Source organism: Chelonia mydas, chromosome 3, assembly GCF_015237465.2.
Source record: "Chelonia mydas isolate rCheMyd1 chromosome 3, rCheMyd1.pri.v2, whole genome shotgun sequence".
NCBI lineage: Eukaryota > Metazoa > Chordata > Testudines > Cheloniidae > Chelonia > Chelonia mydas.
In genome coordinates, this window is record NC_057851.1 from 14,657,807 (window position 1) to 14,679,784 (window position 21,978).

General features: G+C 48.3%; 2 protein-coding genes across 3 annotated transcripts in view; one reads left to right on the top strand and one right to left on the bottom strand.

The window, feature by feature from the left end:
- PLA2G7 (phospholipase A2 group VII) overlaps positions 1–21,978 on the bottom strand; it is a 47,862-nt gene that overhangs the window by 21,018 nt on the left and 4,866 nt on the right. The window contains exon 1 of one of the 2 annotated variants that reach the window (XM_007061729.4): positions 15,290–15,422. The exons of the other annotated variant lie outside the window; for it this stretch is intronic. The gene's annotated coding sequence lies outside the window, so the exon portion shown is untranslated. Of the gene's footprint in view, positions 1–15,289; positions 15,423–21,978 lie in introns of those variants that run through there. 2 annotated transcript variants of the gene reach the window in all.
- On the top strand, positions 1,535–3,274 carry IMP3 (IMP U3 small nucleolar ribonucleoprotein 3). The gene has a single exon (XM_037893944.2). It carries the CDS (start codon positions 1,946–1,948, stop codon positions 2,501–2,503), a length of 558 nt encoding a protein of 185 aa, XP_037749872.1. The 5' UTR covers positions 1,535–1,945; the 3' UTR covers positions 2,504–3,274.

Consider the following 21,978-nt stretch of genomic DNA (forward strand, 5'->3'; position numbering starts at 1 on the left):
TGGTACAATATGACTGCTAGCCATCCTCATCTCTTGCCTGCCCGGCAGAAGATGGTACAGTTCGACTGCTAGCAATCCGTATCGCCTGCCTGCTCACCATAAGACGGTTCAATAGGACTGACTGCAGCACTAAAGAGAATGACCTGGTCAAGTCACTCCAAATTTAGTCCCTGCGCCCATGTCTGCCCAGGCGCTCCCAGCCGACGTGGCCAGGAGTACCTCGGACACGACGAGGACGGCTACCAGTCATATTGCACTGTCTGCTGCCAGAAGGCAATGGGTTGCTGCTACTGTGTAGCAATGCCGTACCGCGTCTGCCAGCACCCAGGAGACATATGGTGACAGTGAGCTGAGCGGGCTCCATGCTTGCCGTGGTATGGCGTCTGCACAGGTAACTCAGGAAAAAAGGCGCGAAATGATTGTCTGCCCTTGCTTTCACGGAGGGAGGGAGGGAACGGGGGCCTGACGATATGTACCCAGAACCACCCGCGACAATGTTTTAGCCCCATCAGGCATTGGGATCTCAACCCAGAATTCCAATGGGCAGCGGAGACTGTGGGAACTGTGGGATAGCTACCCACAGTGCAACGCTCCGGGAGTCGACTCTAGCCTCGGTACTGTGGAAGCACTCCGCCGAGTTAATGCACTTAATGCACTTAGAGCATTTTCTGTGGGGACACACACACTCGAATATATAAAACCGATTTCTAATAAACCGACTTCTATAAATTCGACCTTATTCCGTAGTGTAGACATACCCTGAGTGGTGTAGTTAAACTGACCTAAATCCCCATGCAGACAGCACTAGGTCAATGGAACAATCCTTGGGGAGGTGGACTACACCAATGGGCGAACCCCTCCTGTCGGCATAGGTAGCGTCTACACTGAAAGGCTACAGCAGTGCAGCTATGCCACTGTAGCGTTTTAAGAACAGACAAGCCCTCAGTCCCCTGTCTGAAAAATGGGAATAATACTTCCCTAGCTCACAGGGGTGCGTGAGGCTTTGTTCATTATTTGTAAGATTGTGTAAGAGCCTTGTATGAAAAGCATGACAGCAGCGCAAAGTCTATTCTCTCATAGACATTGAGACCCTATAAACTGTTACACTTAAGACTCAGTAAAGAGGCTACTTGAGTCACAAAAGACCTGCATACCCCTAAAGAGAAAAGGAAGCAGGGTAGCAAAAAATAAAGCAGGACAGGCTGATTGCAATATTCAAGAAGTTATTCGCGCCAAACAAATATCATTCAGAAAACTGAAACCCAACCCTAGGGAAGACACTTGTAATTCGAATCTCTTAAATGTTCCTGGTTAAGAAATGCTTTTCTCTGCTTGAATTCTGTGAAATGTTTCTAGATACCGCCCTAGCTGAACGGCGGGGCCTGCAACTTGCTGTGACCTTGCAAAACCCCCCACGCTCTTTTCACCCTGCTGTCAGGGGGGCGGGGGGCCTTTTGCCTTCCACACGCAACTGTCTGAGCGGGGAGGGCTCCAGAAATGCTGCCCCTGCGCTCCCAAAGGGCTCCGAAGATCCGCCCGGGAGGCTTAGAGAGTAACCACGGCTCGGGCCCGAAGACACGAGCAGCGCCGCCGCCGGAGGTCACGCCCACCCCCAGCCCCGGCTCCCCGCCCCTCTGTAGCGCACCACGCACCGCTGCCGGGTCCGCCACCCGCCCATCAAAGTATGTGACTGGTGGGCAGCCCCTCCTTCTGGCCAATGAGAGCGAAGGGCAGCGGGCTTCCGCTCCCAGCTCCGCGAGCCGGAAGTTCCGGTTTCCCCCGCCTGGGGCTGCGACGGCGCCGCCGGGGTCCCTCTCCTGCTTGCACGTGACAGGCAGCTCCCGCGCGCCGGCCTCCTTCCCGCGCCCGGCCCCGCACCGGCCTCTCCCCCCCGCGGCAGCTCCCGCGCCCGGCCCCGCACCGGCCTCCCCCCCCGCGCGGCAGGATGGTGCGGAAGCTGAAGTTCCACGAGCAGAAGCTGCTGAAGCGGCTGGACCTGGTGAGCTGGGAGGCGGCCTCGGGGAACCTGGCCGAGCTGCGGGTGCTGCGGCGCTACCGCCTGCAGCGCCGCGAGGACTACACCCGCTACAACCAGCTCAGCCGGGCCGTGCGGGAGCTGGCGCGCCGCATCCGCGACCTGGGCGAGGCCGACGCCGCCTTCCGGGCCCGCTGCACCGCCGCGCTGCTGGAGAAGCTCTACGGGCTGGGGCTGGTGAGCTCCAAGCACTCGCTGGAGCAGTGCGAGCGGGTCTCGGCCAGCGCCTTCTGCCGCCGCCGCCTGCCCTGCCTGCTGCTCCGGCTCCGCATGGCCCAGAAGCTGCGCGACGCCATCACCTTCATCGAGCAGGGACACGTGCGCGTGGGGCCCGAGGTGGTGACCGACCCCGCCTGCCTGGTGAGCCGGGCCATGGAGGATTTCGTCACCTGGACCGATTCCTCCCGCATCCGCCAGCACGTGCTGAACTACAACCAGGAGAGGGATGACTTCGACCTGGCCTGCTAGGAGAGCAGGGGCCCCGGGGGCCCTGCTGGCTAATACGCTCCACCAGCCTGGGAAGAGACTCTGGACCCAGATATGCTGCTCCTCCATGCCCCTGGCCCAGTTGTTCTGTGTACCACCTCCCCCTGCAAAGGGATTCCTGGCTCAGATGGGCCTTGTCTGATACTACCCACCTCCTCTGTGAAGAGATTCATAGCCCATATGGGCTGAGCCCCAGTACCACCCACCTTCTCTGCAAAGGGGCTGTTGGCTCAGTTGTGCCACCATGCCTGCTTCCTACCACCTCCCTGTGAAGGGACTCCTGGCTCAGATGGGCTGAGCCCAATACCACCCACTTCCTGTAGCAAGGGACTTCTGGCCAGCTGGGCTACTAAGCAGATGTCATAAATCACTCTCCACAAGCCTCTGTCTCCTCTGTGACATTGTACCCTCCTGCTGCAAAGACCATTAGCAGAACAGGCAGAACGGTGTTGTTCTGTTGTCACCATCAGAGGGCCATCTAGAAGGAACTAATGAACAAATGCTCTCCTAGCCAGGAAAACCATGTAGAGGGCAACTGAAGATTTAAATTTTGTTGCTCAAATGTGGTGTTGGAAGAGATACAGGTTTTATACTTTTGCCTTGTCAAGGGGCTTGTCTCTTTCAAAAATAATAGGGATAGTTCTGTTTTCAGAATTCACCGTTGCTAGTTATGCTAACATTGTAATCAGCAATACCTAAAATAGTCTTCATGACTTTCTCACGTTTAATAAAGATGAAATTACTTTTCTTAGAGCATTCATTTGATTTCTTTAAAGCAAGACCTGAGCTGTCTTTCTCTGTAGTATTTTTTTTCTCCTGCCCTAAAGTAATAAAATTGAATGTTATTGTTTCACTTTTGAACTGGAACAGGCACTTAACCAATAATTTAAACCAAACTACATTTTAAATGGTTCATTATTAATTTTTCTGTGGATTTTCAGGCACCTGGCCTAGGTATATTCTGTCTTCATCATGGTCACAAGTATATTTCCTGTTGTCTTTATTGTTGATGTTTTGATGCATAGTATCTATTACATCTTGTGGATTTATTGTTTATGGTAGTGCAACTTATGTGCTAGGCATTTTGCCCTAAGGAGCTCAGAAAGTTAAATCTTCTCTTTAGAGGGGTGAAGGCCTTTTCTATACTGAAGAGTTTTGCTGGTATAGCTGTGTCGGTTAGTGTGGAGAAAAAAAATCGGACATAACTATGCAGTCAAACAAGGGCTTTTGCTGGTATAGCTTATTTTGTTTGGGGACTGGTAGGAACTGGCCTTGTTACTAGGAAGTAGAAATAAACCAGCAGATCTTTTCTAGTGTGGATAAGGCCTTAAACTGAATAACATGCATGCTTGTGACCTAAGGCACTTACATGTCCATTACTGTAGTGTCTGGGCATCTTTATTTATCCTCAGCTCTGCAGCAAGGTGGGAGAAGTATGAGCATACGCATTTTACGGAAGGGAAACTGAGGCACAGCAGGACTAAGGGTCTCTCCTATCTTCACACAAGAAGTCTGTTACAGAGCAGGGAATTGGACCCAGGATACCTGAGTTCTAGGCTAGTGCTTCAGAACTGCCCCATGCCGCCTCTCACATATTCATTATCACTTGCAATACAAGTTTCACACATGGATCATGGGATTAGAGTGGAATACTGGCAACGCAGTGCTATTGCTGTTGAAGAACTTGAGTTGCAATTCTTCAATACTGGTGTGGTTGGAAAGTTGAGTTTAGGCTTAGCTCCCTGCTGATAGGGGTTAATGCATCAGTAGATGGTGAGGGAATCCAGCTGAACAAAAGCGTACTTTAAAAGTAGGTGGCAGAGTGAACGCTGCTCCCACTTTACCAAGTTGAAATCTAGTGAATTTCAAACTGAGTTAAAAATATCTTCACTTTGCTCTCCCTGACAATTTTTGTGTCTTATAACCTTAAATAGCTTAAAGACTAAAGGAAATCATGAAGTTGTCTTCAGTACATGCTGTTAAATCCACAACATGAAACTGACAAGGGAAATATATTTTCCTTTTATCTTATCAAACTGTAGCACAGGTAGGTGCTACTGTGTATTTTTTGTTTGTAAAGCTGCTGTCCCTTTAATGATAAAAGGGGGAGTTATTAAATGAGAAATACTATATATATTTTAGTAGCATGGATGTAACTATATTTTTCTGCAAACCAGAGTGTAAGTCATTCATAATTTTGAGAAAATATCTTAGCTAGGATGATACTAATGCCTATTTTTAAAAGAATAAACCCGAAACAAACTGAGAAGTGCTTTGAAAATCTTAAACCTAACCAGGTGAAAAAGAGGTGAGTGGGTAGTTACCCAGGAAAACTTTAGGTCACTAATACTTTATGCCATGAAGGAATTTTAAACTTTTCCTCTACTGAAGTAGCTATTCTTCAGTGATACTGGTATACTGGTGGCATGGAGTTTGAGGAAAAGGAGCAAAGCATGTAAGGATCTACAGCCTATCCTGAAGGATGACCCAACACTCTCACAAATCTTGGGAGACAGGCCAGTCCTTGCCTACAGACAGCCCCCCAACCTGAAGCAAATACTCACCAACAACCACATACCACACAACAGAACCACTAACCCAGGAACCTATCCTTGCAACAAAGCCCATTGCCAACTGTGCCCACATATCTATTCAGGGGACACCATCACAGGGCCTAATAACATCAGCCACGCTATCAGAGGCTCGTTCACCTGCACATCTACCAATGTGATATATGCCATCATGTGCCAGCAATGCCCCTCTGCCATGTACACTGGTCAAACTGGACAGTCTCTATGTAAAAGAATAAAGGGACACAAATCAGATGTCAAGAATTATAACATTCATAAACCAGTCGGAGAACACTTCAATCTCTCTGGTCACGCAATTACAGACATGAAGGTCGCTATCTTACAACAAAAAAACTTCAAATCCAGAGTCCAGTGAGAAACTGCTGAACTGGAATTCATTTGCAAATTAGATACTATTAATTTAGGCTTAAATAGAGACTGGGAGTGACTAAGTCATTATGCAAGGTAGCCTATTTCCCCTTGTTTTTTCCTACCTCCCTCCGCCCCCCGAGACGTTCTGGTTAAACTTGGATTTATGCTGGAAGTGGCCCACCTTGATTATCATGCACATTGTAGGGAGAGTGGTCACTTTGGATGAGCTATTACCAGCAGGAGAGTGAGTTTGTGTGTGTATGGCGGTGGAGGGGGTGAGAAAACCTGGATTTGTGCTGGAAATGGCCCAACTTGATTATCATACACATTGTAAGGAGAGTGATCACTTTAGATAAGCTATTACCAGCAGGAGAGTGGGGTGGGAGGAGGTATTGTTTCATGGTCTCTGTGTATATGTCTTCTGCAGTTTCCACAGTATGCATCCGATGAAGTGAGCTGTAGCTCACGAAAGCTTATGCTCAAATTGGTTAGTCTCTAAGGTGCCACAAGTACTCCTTTTCTTTTTTCATAAATAGCAAAGTTGTGATCTATCTTTTGCCTACCAAGCAGGCAAGGAGACAGTGTATGGCAACGGAACTGATGGTATGACCTCCTTAACTCTGGTCAGCACTAACATGCTAAAATGCTGGAAGTTTTCATGGCTGTGTGCTCTCCTGATGATATACAGTGATGTGGTGCCAGGACGCTGACGTAGAGGAAAATCTCTCCTAGTTTTTTTGTTGTAACCCTTTGAAAATTAGCTGCTCTCCGTACGTCACACTACGGGTCTAGCTAACAAATGTCCTGGGTTTCTTGCTGCTGATGTGGGGTTGTTTAGATAGGGAGGAACTGGGTCTGGTTTCATGCCTGCTGTAAGTCCCTTCCTCCCACCTGCTACCACTTCTGGTTTTTTTTTAGGAACCTTCCACATTCTACTCTCACTCTCTGTCACGCACCGTCCCCTTTTGCTTCAGGTTCCCAACTACTTCCAGAAGCTGGGAGCTGCTGCCAATTGGGGAGTTGGTATGCACTGCTATTACAGAGCATGCACAGCACATGTGAGCTCCTCAGCAGGACTGTAGGAGGAGAGGCATCTCAGGAAGGAGGACATAGGGGCCCTTTGCCAAGGAGAAGAGGGACCTGGCACAAAATCCCTCAGGCCCAAGTGGTGAGGATGAACATGTGCTCATTGTCCTATGGGTTAAGGCCATAGGTAGATTTAAAAATAATGAAAAACCAACCCTCCATAACTTATAGTAAAGATTCTAACTGGTGACTGAAGAGAAGTTTGACTTTAGAAGCACTGTGAGTTGAGTATCTTTGATATATCCATGAACCGAGTAAGCTCCAGAGTTGAACCTATAACCTCTTTTTTTACACCACTGACTTATGAATGTTGCAAACTGCTGGTTAAACTGGACACTGAAATGAGTAAAGCCGTTGACAATAATTCTAGTCTTAGCAAGACTCTCACATTAATAATTAGTTTTTGTAGCTGACCTTACTGAAAAATAAGTTGAATGCAAATTGGCACTAATAAGCTACCCACAGCTTTCAAATTGACTAGGAACTGCCTAGTTACATTTTTCTTTCCCAGAGGGGAACTGAGCAAACCAAAATTAATATGTGAAATTGTAGCCATGCCAGAAAAGGTACATGTATTTTTGGACATAATTGTAAGCCTTTCTTTGAAATTCCATAAAGATCATTAAATGTGCCAGTAGACTCTATTCTTTATCTTCCTTCTGGATGACCTTAAAAACAAAAGTTTACAATGAAACCACAGATAGTTAAATGGATGCTAATTTCAATTTCTAGAAATATATATGTATATAATAAACATGGTACTAAAGATTTCTATTTTCAAATTTCTTTCTGCACCTTTAACCACGGCTACAAAGGAAGTTGGTGTTGGAGCTGGAGTAAACTTCAAAAACTCCAAAAATTCCTGTGCCTGGACACTAGCCTACATCTCCATTCCAATCCTGACTATAAATAGAAGGGTTTGCACAAATTTTTTAAGCTGGATGGGTAGCATGTTTAAACATAGAATCATAGCATATCAGGGTTGGAAGGGACCTCAGGAGGTCATCTAGTCCAACCCCCTGCTCAAAGCAGGACCAATCTCCAACTAAATCCTCCCAGCCAGGGCTTTGTCAAGCCTGACCTTAAAAACATTCCCCTCTTAGGATGGAAACTTAAACCCAGCAGCACCGAGAGCATGAGAGTCACAAAGTGAAACCTCACAGTCTAATATTGTTCAAGCTGAGTAGTGTGTGCACTAGTTTGAATAAACTACCATAAATGGCAATGGAACAAACTAGATTTTCAAACTTCTTTCCATTTTAATCAACATATTAGTAAAACAAGGAATTTTTAAAAATCCTTAAGTGAAAAATGTATTTTTTAGGACTCCAAAAGAGGTGGGGAAAGTAGGAAGCTGTCTTATTGGGATCCAGGAAGTACTAAAGGATCCCCCCCCAGCCTAAGAGGGGGGTCCACAGGACCTGGAAAACCAAAAAATTACGGGGGACAACTAATGAACAATAGGGACAGGAGTGTGGTCAAAGGGTCAAACGAAGGGAACCGGACGGGGACACCGAGCAGACAACCCTAGACAGCGCCCACTGCTCCTTAAAGGCGTCAAGGGAGTCAGTGGACACGGCCCAGAGGAACTCTGCCCGGACGCATGAACGAACAGAGGATCAGAAATAGGCCCCACAGTCACAGGAGACTCCATCAGTCAGCCTCCTCACCCTGATTTTATAGATGGCCACTTTAGCCAGGGCCAGGAGGAGGCTGACCAGGAGGTCCTGTGACTTAGTGGGGCCACGGACACGGAGTGCATAGATAAGGAGGTAAGGGGAAAAGTGCAACCAAAATCTTAACAAAATACTCGTGAGGAGCTGGAATAGGGGCTGCAGCCTGGCGCACTCCAGGTAGACATGCGCCAGGATTTCCCTCACACCGCAAAAGGGGCAGGTGTCCGGGATTGGAGTGAACCGTGCCAAGTATACACCCGTACTCACGGCCCCGTGAAGGAGCCACCAACTGATATCCCCGGCAGGCCTCGGGACCAAGGTAGAATATAGGCCAGCCCACCGGGACTCCTCACCCTCTAGGGGTGGCAGGAGGTCCCACCACTTTGTGTTGGGGCAGGACGCGAGGGTGAGGACATGAAGGGTGTGGAGCACGAGCGTGTATAGATGTTTCCTTGGCATGGTCTGAAAACGGACCGGTTGCAGCTCGTGTAGCAGGCTCACGGTGAAGGGGTGGGGGGTCGGTCGGGTCCATGGGGCAGGGGCCCGATGAAAAGGTCCGGAGGGCCTGGCGTGGAGGGTGGGCGGGGCATGCCCTTCCTTAGGATCCGGTCGAGGTAAACCCAAGCAGCGGGCGGCAAAGCGGACCTCACCTCCTGAAGTACACGCAGGGGAGTACGAGGTCTGGAGAGCCCCATGCGCTGAGCGAGCGTCAGGGGCTCCAGCCAGTCTCCCCGGTCGTAGTCCCGGAGGTCTCCGACTCTAGTGACTTCTGCCAGAACCAACCTCTGGCGCACTGAGTGGGACTCTGCCACCTGCACACGGCGCTGGGGGTTGTGTAGCAGGGGCTCCGCGAGGAGATCTTCCCCCACGGAGGCCACCATGGACCTGGTCGCTGTGAACAGTTTCCAGGTCCAGAGGAGGTCCTGGCAGAAGACCGGCAGCCCGGAGAGGTCTTGCGGAAGATCTCTCGGATGGAGATAAAGGAGCTGCCGGTCATGTCAGAGCCCTCGGAAGCGGCGCAGGAAGGCGTGCGCCTGTACACTCAACGCCAGACTACCTGCCCCATAAAGGAGCCTCTGCAGGGCCTGGAGGCTGAAGACATGGACCTGAGTGTGGAGACACTTCAGGCCCTGCCCTCCCTCCTCCAGGGGTAGATGGAGAACCCCTGCAGAGACCCAGTGCAGTCCTGACCAGAAGAACTCCAGAATCAACGTCCAGAGGTTGCCTAGGAAACCCGGGGCCGGGACCAGAGTGTTGAGCTGGTACCAGAGCATGGACAGGACTAGTTGATTAAGCACCAGTGCCCTCCCTCAAAGGGAGAGACACCAGAGTAGTCCCATCCATCTCCGGAGCCACTCCACCACCCTGCCCTCTAAACCGTGCCAGTTCTCCGGCGGAGATGGATGCGTGGCAGAAAGGTAAATGCCGAGCTAGAGCAGCGGACCTGCGCTCCACCGGATGGCCTGAAGCGTGGGTGGGAGGAAGCTTGCCTGCCACCAGTCCCCTACCACCAAGCCAGAGCTCTTGACCCAGTTGACCCTGGCAGAGGAGGCTGCCGAGTAAATGGCCTGGCAAGCCTCCACCAGCGCCAAGTCGCCCGGGTCCTGGACCACGAGGAGCACATCGTCGGCGTACACCGACAGGACCAGCCGCAGCTCCAGCTCCCGTAGTGCCAACCCCGTCAACCTCCTACGGAGGAGACAGAGGAAGGGCTCGATCGCCAGAGCGTACAGATGGCCCGAGAGGGGGCACCACTGCCATACTCCTCGCCCGAAGCTGACCAGGGTCCAGTTGAGCCTGACCAGACACTCTGCGGAAGCATACAGCACCTGGAGAAAACCCACAAACCGGGGTCTGAAGCCAAACGCTCGCAGAGTGCTCAGGAGATACCTGTGATCCACCCTGTCGAACACCTTCTCCTGATCCAGGGACAGGAGTGCGAATGACAGACTGTCCCTAGACCCAAGTTCCAAGAGGTCCCAGACCAGATACAGGTTGTCGAAGATGGTGCGGCCCGGGATGGTATAGGTCTGGTCTGGGTGGATCACGTCCGCCAGCAGGGATCCTAGCCGCAGCGAGATGGCTTTCGCTACGACCTTGTAGTCCATGCTGAGGAGCGAGACGGGACGCCAATTTCGTAAATCGCGGAGGTCCCTCTTCTTCGGCAATAAGGCAAGCACGGCTCACCTGCACGAAAGAGGGAGAACCCCACTCTGCAAAGACTCGGCCCAGACGGTGACTAGGTCTGGGCCGAGGATGTCCCAGAACACACGGTAGAACTCCACGGTCAGCCCGTCCATGCCCAGAGATTTATTGGTGGGCATGCGGTGGAGGGCTTCCGAGAACTTGGCCACAGTGAGAGGCAGCTCTAGCCGGTCTCGGTCGCCCGCGCTGACCATTGGGAGTTCGTCCCAGAACACTCTGCAAGTGTTAGGATCGGTCAGATCCGGGGAGAAGAGGCCTGCATAGAAGGCCCTGGCCCTCCCGCACATCTCCGCCGGATCCGTGAGGGGCGTGCTGTCCTCTGCTAGGAGGCAGGTGACGTGCTTCTTGGCCCCCTCTTTTTCTCCAGTGTGTAAAAGAAGCGGGAGTCACGATCCATCTCTCGAAGGAGGCGGATGCGGGATTGAACAAAGGCACCCCGGGCCCAATGGTCCTCAAGGGCCCGGAGCTCCTTCCGCTTCTCCCGGCACGCCCTGGAGAGGGATGGATCCTTGGGGCTGGTGGCCAGATGCCTTTCCAGCTCTAAGACCTCCCGATCCAACTGTCCTATCGCTGCATCCCTCCATCGGCTGGCACCCCGGGTGTAGTCATGGCAGAAGAGCCGGGCGCGCACCTTCCCCAGGTCCCCCCACCACCGCTGCCCTCACCAGGCCAGCCAGTTCTCTTTGTGGTGGCAGGGAGCTGTAGTTGCCAGAACCCTACTTATAGGAGGAAGGGCGCAATTGTGCTATAACATCTACCCAAGCAACTCCTGGTGATGCCCTGGGGAATTGTAGGTGTCTATCTGGAGGGCAGAGTTAAACACTGAAAGATGATGGTGGTACTTCAGTGGTCACAGTATGTTGGGGGGAGCTTCCCAATCAGCCTGAATCCCACAGGAAAAACCCTCATGTCATCTTCCAACACCTTTCTGTGGCGGAGTTAGTAATAAATGGGGGACTGGAAATCCTTAACTTTGGTGGCATTTGTGAGCATCAGTCTGTTTCATTATCATCATACTACTTCTTTGAACCTTTCTTCTAAGCACCCCTGCACTCCTTGCAAATGTGTTACATATTAATCCTATTTTATAGATGGAGAAACTGAGGCAGAGAGACTAAATCCCCAATGCTGTAGCCAGTTTAAATTAATCTGAGGAGCAATTATTTCTAACTGATTTCCCCAGAAAGACTCTATGTGATGTGGGAATGGTACTGTGGTCCCTTAGCTGCTGCTTCAGGAAGTAAAGGCCCAATACTGTACTTTGTTTCAGTATATCCTGCCACTTATGTGCATGTGCTCAGGGCATACACAATGTGTGAGATGTATCTGAAGGCAGATGAGCCCCCAACTCTAACTCTTCCTTGGATCATATATATGGGCATACTATAAAAACTGCACTGTATAAATGTGCTATGAAGAATGTCTTCTAGCTTCCAAAAAAAATAACAAACTATGCACAACAGCAACATACCAAAATATCAGTTACTAGTCAAAGGAAATGGTAATAAGCAGATAAACTTCAAGCGTTGTTTGCAAGGGGTTTTCTGTATGTGAACCAATCATGTTGATACTTAAGTAAATGGAGAGTAAGTTTGTGGCACTGCAGAGGAGGAGATACATAGTTAAAGGAAGTAAGTGAGCAAAAAAACAACCACCCTGACCTTGATTTGATCAGTGCTTCCTTTCAGTATATTTTAAGGTGCTAGACTTTGCATTATGCTGACAAGGGCCTTTCTTTGGTAATGTTTGACTGAAGTGACACTTTGTTATAGGCATCTCCTAGTTTAATGCTCTCTTGCCCACTATTACATGTGGGTCTGAAGTTAGGAGGAATAGTGAGTGTACAGATGTATAATATAGGGCAACATGTCTGCAGCTAAATGCCATGCAGCAGAGCATTGGGTAAGAAGAGGAATTAGTGGAGTAAGTGCAGAAAGGAGAGAGCTGGGGAAAAGTGGGGAGGAATGTCTATTGGCATCAGACACAGGAGGAACCAGAATGCTGCTTATCACATAATTTTCCATGTTAACCACTCCTGCAATTTCAGTGGTGGCAAACCACTGCCCACCCATATGGAGGGCCTCAGGGAAATGGTCACAAGAGCCCAGTTGAAAGGAGCAGAGAGAAGTCAGGAAGGCCTCTCCTTTATGTATTCAATACATATATGACGGTAACTATTCATTTCTAAACTCCCAAGGGCTAGATCCAAAGCTAAAGTGAATCAGCACTGACCAGTGGAGCTGAATCAGCTGAGGGTCTGGTCTCACTTGGCCACTTTAGGCCTCCTCTTGTAGTTCTCTCATACGTAAAACTCCCATAGGTTCCAGTGAGAATTACATCTATGTCAGAGCGGCAGGATCAGGCCCTAGATGTGATTATCATTAGATGCTCCCTTGCCTGTTTATTTCTATGATGTATGCCAGCTACTCAGTTTGTTATGGACAAGAGGGACAATCATCAATATTAGTGAGTGACCCTGACCACAAGAAAGTTTATAAACATAGGCTACAGTGGCGCAATGCAATTTAGTGTCTGTGACTGGCCCAGGCACGACATTAACTTGCTCCAAAGTCTGTTACACAGATGAATGAGTTCCCCAGTCCGTGAGATCTTTAAAGTATGTGACCCACCTAAAGTGTAGGATGCAAAACAGCTGCAGCAAAGGAAGCTGGAAACAAGAATTTCATTTTGAAACAGTGTATAAGAATGCATGCTGCACTTTATTACAGCCTGTCATGAGTCAGCACTGCTAATGTCAGGCCTGAGTTAAGATTGCATATATAAAAGATAAAGGTACATGTGGGGCTAAGGTACGAGACCTCCATGCAAATTAACTTGTGAGCAGCCTCCTCCCCACTCCAGTAACTGGAAACCTCTCACACTTTAGGGGGGGTAGGATTGGAAAGTTAATATCTTTAATCAAACTCTGTCAGTTTTTCTGGCCTTGGCCCTGTCCATAACCTCCACTCAGGATGTTGTATTATTAGGAAGGCTGACAGAGAGGAAGAGTTTAGTCAGAGAGATTAAATATTTACTTATGGATGAGTGGTGAATAAGACTGAGGGAGCCTGATGACACAGAATGTCCTTACGCCAAAGGCTTTCGTATTGTGGGGGCCATGCACAACTGAGCGAAATACAAAAGGGCTGCTCTAGGCACCAAGTCTGGTAAACAAAGACTTTGCACTTCTATAGCAACTTCTAGCTGATGTTTGAAAACATCTTACACAAAGTGACTAAATTAAGCCTGCATATGTCTTTAGCAGCCGTCACTGTAGCATCAAACTCCACAAGGAAAAGCAAGATTGTACAGATGGGAATATGGGGCTTCGAAAGGCTGTGACTTGCCCAGGGTCATACTGTAAATGTTTGCCAGAGCCAGGAATTAAACATGTAATTCCCAGTTAGATGCATTTACTTGGAAAGCATCTTTCTGCCCCTCACCCTTCTTTACAGTGTAACAAAATATAACTCCCCCTTTGGCACAAGGGTTCCTTACATTAATGCCTCTTTAATAGAAAAATACCTGAAAATTCAGTATTTTCCACTGAATGCATCTGATGAAGTGAGCTGTAGCTCACGAAAGCTTATGCTTAAATAAATTTGTTAGTCTCTAAGGTGCCACAAGTTCTCCTTTTCTTTTTGGTTTCAATGTTAATAAGACACAACAGAGGGCCAGATTCTGAGCTGGTGCAAATCAGCCTAGCTCTACTGAGGATCTGCCACCACAGCCATAAAGCTACATCATTACACTCCTTCAAATTGCTCCTTAAAACTCTCTTTTGCCCTGATGTCTACTGAAATCTGACAATGGCTAGGCAGCTGACCTGCTGACGCCACTGTTTATCATGCTGACCAGTGTTGTCTCATTGTTTCCTTGTGTTTTCCCCCCTGTCAATTTACATCCATCAGCTGTCTCTTGTCTGGAACTTAGATTGGAAGCTCGTATTTTTGTTCTGTGCTTGTATAGTGCCTTGCACAACGGGATCCTGATCCCTGAGTGACGTTCAGAGGTACTGTGGTAATACAAATAATATTATAACTGCTGTAAATCCAGCTGACACCTTAGCCCCTGTTTCTACCTACAGTTGCTTCCTCAGTAACTGCATGTAAACTGTCCACATGCCAGTGCCAGGTGGGGTAGGGTACAAGCTGCTTCGTGCAGAGTTTTGGTGACAATGTAAAGTCCCCCGGATTCCCAGGCTACCTCCCTCTTTATACACCCCAGAACAAAGTAGTTTCCCCTGGCTCTGGGACGCCTTCATCCACTTTTCCTCCAACTCCCTCCGTACACACACCAGATACAAGCCAAGCCACCTATTCGCCCTCCCAGTCCAACAGGAAGGACTCTCCCCTCCCCCGGCAGGTGTGGCACAAGAAATTGGGGTAGCTGAGGGGGAGATGGTGGCACACTGAACCCAGAGGCCCCAGTTAATCACTGAACGCTCCTGATTTGTGTCTGCTGGACTAGCCCTGTGGGATGTGGCAAGATGCTAGTCTGCGCAGGGGCAGGGAGGGTGAAATGCAGGTCTGGGGGGCATCGGGACAGGGTGAGGAGCTGGGGGACATGCCGCTCTGGGTAGCAGGGGGCGATGAGGAGCCAGTCTGGAGGAGGCGCGATGATAGTCTGAGTAGCGGGGGGGGGGGGGGAGAAGGGGCGGCTGGCATAAGACTCAGCCTCTGGGCAGAGGTCGGGGGTCGGGGGTGTGGGGCTAGCCTGGGGAAGGCTGGACTGAGAAAGAGGAGCAAGGCAGAGAGACGGCAGCGAGAACCACTGGGCTTAGAACAGAGCCCTTTACAGCCTCCTCCCGCCCCGCTCTGGGGCTTTTTCCTTTGCCTCCCTTCTCCCACGCCCCTTACCTCCTGCGCGGGGTCCCCGGGAGCGGCCTGCCGGGGCGCGGGGCAGCTGCGCCCGCCTGCCGCTGTCCTGAGGCAGCCTGGATCCCCGAGACAGCCCGCGCACCAGCACGCTGCTGCTCGGGGGCTGTTTCTCTTTCTGTCGGCCTCGGCCTCGCTCCCCACAGGAGGGGAGGGACTTGCAACGCTCTTTACACAGCGGGAGCTTTTCCTTCTGCGCCGCGCTCCCGCCCGGCGCCCGGAAAGCCACCGCAGGGCCTCTCCATCGGGACGCTGCGTGTTTCCAGGAGGTTGTGTAACTCAGCGCACACCCCGGGGGCTGGCGCTCACTTACATACCGCCAGGCTGGGGCTCGTTTCGGTCCCACTTCTTCAGCCCCGTGGCTGTTTTACAGCTCATCAGAAGGGATCCAGTGCTGCCATCAGCCCCAGTGGCACCAGGGCAGCTGAGCACAGGTGCTGGGACCAGGGGGGCTGCCACCCCCCCTGGCTTGACGTGGTTTCCATCGTACACAGCAGTGGTTCTCGAACTTTTTTTTCCGCAGCTCACTTGAAAATTGCTGAGGGTCTCGGCAGGCCACTTAATGAGCTTTCCAAGCGTTGTTTGTATCCTTAGCTAGCCATTGTAAAGCCGTTTGGGTAAAAGCCCTACACAAAAAAACCTTAATAATAATGAACGGGGTTTTTTTTTGTTCTACAAATAAGAGCGCACAACTCATATTTTAATATCAGTAGTCTGACCTTTCTAATGTGGTGGACGTGCCCTCTGTCCCCTGCTGCGGCAGCCCCCGAGCTGGGGCTGGGAAGGAGGGGGTCTCTCCTCCACCACAGCAGCCACAGGGTTGAGGCTGGGAATGAGGGGCGTCTTTCCCCCGGCAGCCACAGCCCTGGAGCTGGGGAAAGTCGCCTCTTTCTCTGGCCGCTGCAGCCCTGCACGTCCCAAATTCCCCCCACCCCCTCTTCTCACCCCACTGCCCCTGCCCAGCTACCCCCTATTCCCCCCAAGGCCGCCACCTCACCTTACATGTGCGTCTTCTCCAGGGTCCAGGCACCTAAAGAGTGGAGCCGTGCCTGCGCGGCGCCACTAATTGGGTGGGTGGCCCTTCATTCTCTCGTGTGTGGCCGCCCAGGTGCGCACCTTAGAGGGAACTATCCGCGCACCACCTGAATGGAGCTCGCAGATCACTGCTGGTCCACGGACCAAAGTTTGAGAACCTCTGATATACAGGATTTACAGTTTGGTTCAATGATGCTCAGCACCCCTCCCCCCCATACAAATTGTACCAGATACATGAGTAGGATCTAGCTCTGACACTGAAAGCTCCTTGTGAGAGTGACTTTGAGCCAAATTCTGCTCTCAGCTGCAGGGGTGCTGGAACACTGAACCAAACTGCAAACCCTGCATATGATGGAAACCACTTCACGCCAGGGGGTTTGGCATGTGAGAAGGGGAGAGCGGGAGCTCCACAGGGTGAACTTCACAGATTTCTGAGACTGCTTCCCTGGAGGGTGGGAGAGGATGTGGCTGCCCAACGCATGTGTGAATATCACTAGGTGTGAACTGCACAGAAAGCTGGCTGAAATCTGAAAGACATTTTTGCTTGAAAGCGAGAATGAAGTTTGTAAACATTTTCAGGATTCTAAATTGGTTAGTCTCTAAGGTGCCACAAGTACTCCTTTTCTTTCCACTCCCCCCTGTTTTTCTTACCAGCTGTAGTCCTAAATGAGGGTTGGATATCCAACAGAGCATATAGTTTGTATGGTAGAATTTAATGTCTGTAAAAGGTCAGCCCTGGAGACTTGTGTTTATTCAAGAAACAGGTTCAGCAAGGACAATAGCAGGGTTGGAGAGGTGGGGGAGGGGAATACAATACATGTGACATCAGTGCTGCGGAAACCCTGAAACCAATGAAAAGAAAAGGAGCACTTGTGGCACCTTAGAGACTAACAAATTTATGTGAGCTAAGGTGGCACAAGTGCTCCTTTTCTTTTTGCGGATACAGACTAACACGGCTGCTATTCTGAAACCTGAAACTAATGACACTTTTGTGACTTCCTATGGCAACAACATATGACTTTTTTTTAGATGCACCCTAAAAACTTAGATTTTATCTCGCACTTTTCATCAGTAGTTCTCAAAGTATTTTACAAAGGCGGTCAGTATCATTATCCCCATTTTATATATGGGGAAACTGGGGCATCAGACATCATATGAAGGAACCACATGGATACAGTGGAGTCCAAATAACTGTGTTGACTCACTTTCTACAACATGCGCAGCCTAGCTATATAAATACACACTGCTCTGACAAGGTTCTGGTCGCTTCTGAAACACAGAAGACAGCAAGGGCCATTAAAGAAGTGGTTCTCAATCTTTTTGAGCTCAGGACCCATTTGTAAACCTTGGTGGCCTGTTGTGACCCAGAGACCCTCCAAGATGCCCCCAGCCTGATTTCCCCCTGCACCCTCATCTTAGCTGGGAGCTAAGATTCCAGATGCTCTGGCCAGATGTGAACAGCTGGGTAACCCTTCACTGGCAGTTGGGGGGGGGGACACGACAGTGAGCTGAGAACCCCCCCAAAATACACAGCCCCCCATATGATCCATGGGGGTCACAGGGTAAGGGTGAAGTGGGGATATGGGGCCTAATCTTGTTGACTTTGGTTTTACCCTGTCACCTTTTCCCTGTCCCTTTCAGTTGGTGCAAAGCTCGGCTGAGCTGTGAAAGTCTGCTCATATCAGGGATTGTTATCAGAAAGACCATTAGCCTATATAAGACATTACCTCACACACCTCGCCTCTCTAATTAGCAGGGCCAATCGGGGGCGGGGGAGGGGGGAGGCAGGAGGGCTATTTGGCCTGGGCCTCAAGCTCAAAGGGGCCCTCAAATTTAGACACTTGTTAATTTTTTGGCATTTGATAAGTTTTGCAACTTGTTTTTATGCGCATCCCTATTGGACCAAAATGTGACACACTCTCTCAGCTTAGAGCTGCAAATTGAAGCAAATAAGAGATGTGTTTTGGTAAAAGACATAATTTTTTTGTTAACTGATATAGATTTTGTCCTATTAAAGAGTTAAAAATGTTCATAAATATTAATAAAAAGGTATCAGTTCTGATGGCACAAGATTAGATTGTGATGAATGTGTCCTCTCAGATAAGATGATTATATAAACAAACCAGTACTAGTGGCTGGTGCTGGATCATGTGCATGTTGAAAGATACAGAATTGTTACATTTTAGTGTCTTTATAGTTTTACGTCTAGTTGACTAAGGAATTATTTATGTTTGAGAATTCCTCATTATTATCTTCATATGGTAGCTAAAAGAGGTGACTGGTTGGTTGGTTGAACCCTAGCTTGGTAGCTTGGCCATCATCATAGGCTTTCATAGTCTATAGGCCAAGATTCAAGCTGAAATTTGTGAGGACGATCTTGTACAGTGAGTTTCATGAGGACACATGTTTGAAATTTTTGGACATTATTCCTCTCTCTGTATCTGTGTCTGTGTTCACTATATATATGTCATCCCTTTGTCTTCAGCTCAGCCTGTTATATTATACCTTGAGTGCTTGAGTTTTGATTCAGTGATAAGGATAATAACCTGTCTGACTGTTTCATTTTGTGTTCTTAATTAGTATTCCTTCGTTTTAAGTCTTTTCAGCATTTGTGTACCATTCAGCATTTGTGTACATGTTTACAGTAGAAGACTTCAAGTGTAGATAAGCTATTTATTTACAGCAGAATATTTCAAGTGTGGATAGGCTACATATTGGCCAGATAGATCACTATGAAGAGGAGATTTGAAAGTGGTGCAAGCAAAAGACGGCAAAAACAACCGAGTGAAGCGGCAGCTAAGAGCTCAAAGCCAATAACTTCATTTCTCAAACCACTGGAAAACACACCTTACCCAACAAACAATGCTACCGATAATGAAAACTCCGCAACTGCAACAGGTGATATTTCAGTGCCAATGCCTGAACATGGGGACAGTAGTCGAGAAGGAGATGTGCCAGCACTAACAGATGCAGCAGAAGATCCTGTGTAGAATCAAGAAACTCAACAGCAATAGAAAGATGTAGATCTTACACAGCAAGAGCAATTCATGAGTACTACAGGTTTGATTGTGACTGCCATTGGAATTATTGACAAGAGCAATGCTGCCCAAATGCAATCTTTTCTTCAAATTAGTTGTTTTGAAATTGCAAGTAAGAGTCCATGAGATGCTGATAATCATGCTTTCCCTACTCATCTGCTGACAAAAACTCTTCCAAATGGTGAGATCACCAATACATTAGAGACTAGAGACTGGTTATGCTGGAGTACGGAGACTGGTTATGCTGGAGTACGGAAAAACAATCTCTGTACTGTGCACCCTGCTTCATTTTGAACAAAAGTGCTGCAAATGAATCAGTTCTCTCTGATCAATCAGGATGGAGCATCAACAGAGGTCGGAGGAAGTTGAAAGACCGAATACCATCAAATGAGAGTTCAACGTCACAGAAAGAAAACTATGTTGCATGGAAATCAGCCAGTAGGGCAGCATAAGCTGAAAGTTCAGTTGAGAATTTACTCTTGACTGAACTCTCTACAGAAACTAATAACTGGAAAAAACTTCTTGAGCATATCCTGAATGTCATCCTTTTTCTTTCTGTGTGGGGATTGGCTTTCTTTGGTTCCAGTCAATGTATTGGTGATTGTGCAAATGGAAACTTTCTGGGCATAGTTGAGCTCCTCAGCAAATATGACCCCCTTTCATCAGAGCATGTTAAACATGTTCAACAATCGCAAGAGAGTCAAAAGCGCATGCAAGTCCATTATCTCTCCACATGCATACAAAACGCGTTTATTGAGCTATTTGCGTCATTCGAAAAAACAACAATTCTTGATGAGATTTGAAGTGCCAAGTATTTTTCAGTAATTGTCGATGCCACTCCAGATTGTTCTCACAAGGAACAGACTACTATGGTTATTCGATATGTTAAGATTGTAGACAGCTCAAAATTTTCAATTGAAGAAAGGTTTATTTTGTTTGATAATTTCACGGGAAAAACTGGAAAAGAAACTGCTGCTCCAGTACTAGCAGTTCTAGAAGGTTTTAAGTTAGATTTTCAAGTCTGCGTTGGTCAAGCCTATGACAGTGGATCTAATATGGCTGGGAAGTACGAAGGTGTACAAGCAGTTCTGCGTGAGCATAATTCAGACTGTATTTTCTCCAGCTGTGGAAACCACACACTAAACCTTGTAGGTGTTGACTGTGCTCAATCATGCAAGGAGACAATTACTTACTTTGGAACTGTTCAGCAAATGTACAAACTCTCCAGTAGCCATCCACAAAGGTGGGAAATTCTGAAGCAATATCTTCCTGTTTCACTGCATGGGATGTCCAAAACTAGATGGTCTGCACGGATTGATGGTGTTCAACCAGTTGCACAGCATTTGAATTCAGTGAGAAAGGCTTTAAATGAGCTTGAATCTCTCAATCTCACTGCACAGGCTCAAACTGAACTTCAATCTATTCAGAAGCACATGTCCAAATGTGACTGCATTCTGATGTCATCTTTGTGGATGAAGCTACTTACAATGATCCACCAAACTAATCTAGTAATTGAAGCATGCAACGCTACGCTTGATGTTGAGAGGGATAACATTGAAAGTCTTATCAATGAGATTCAACAGATTCATGACAATGGGATGCGATTCTGACTGAGTCCAAATTAGTAGCACAGAATATTGCCATTTCATCTGAGTTCTCCACCAATCGCAACTTACCTACCAAATCCGATGCCAAGCAGCATTATAGGGTCAGTGTCTTCCTTGTCATCATTGACTCTATTCAATCAGGTCTTACACATCAGTTTGAGTCACTGCAACTAATTTGTACCCTTCTTTGGCAGTTCAACAGACTGATAATGAAGATCTACTTTCTGCAGCTGAACAATTTCAGCAACAACAAAGAAATCTCAAAAGATCTCAGTGACAAGGTCATCTTCCTCAGACGAATATATTCCATGAACTTTAAATTGGATTGCAAGACAAAGGAATTGCTTCAAGAAATATTTGAACTTGGACTCTCTGGGGTGTTTCCTAATATCACAATTGTATTGCATATTTTTGTCAGTTTGCCTGCATCAGTGGCTTGAGTTGAATGCACCTTCAACATGTTGAGGCAGGTAAAGAACTATCACCGTCCAACTGTCGGACAAGAGCGTTTGAATGGGCTCGCCATGCTTAATATCCACTGTGGCACTGCACAAAAGCTAGCTTTTCCCTCAATAATTAGTGCATTTGCACAGAAAAAGGCTAGAAAAGCATTTGTTAAATAAAAAAATATTCAAATTATGTCTCACTCTTTTTTTGGCGCCTTATTTTGTTTTCATGTGTTGTCATTTTTAAATTTTTATTATGGCTAGGGGCCTCAAAAGCTGGAAGTGGCCCAGGCCTCTCTGGACCTCTGAAAGGGCCTGCTAATTAGCCCCTTCTGTCGGTTCTCTGACCATGGAACCAATCCTTCTATGGCTGTGGAGGAGCGTGTGTGCTCCCTTCCAGCAGTGGGGTGGTCCATGTACAACAGTGCTGAGTGAATTGGACCTTTTGGCCAACAATTCTTTCTCGGGCTGATGCCAGAGATCCCCTGACAACTCATCTCCCACTTTGCAATTTACATCCCCCTATTACCTCATGCCCCAGCTGC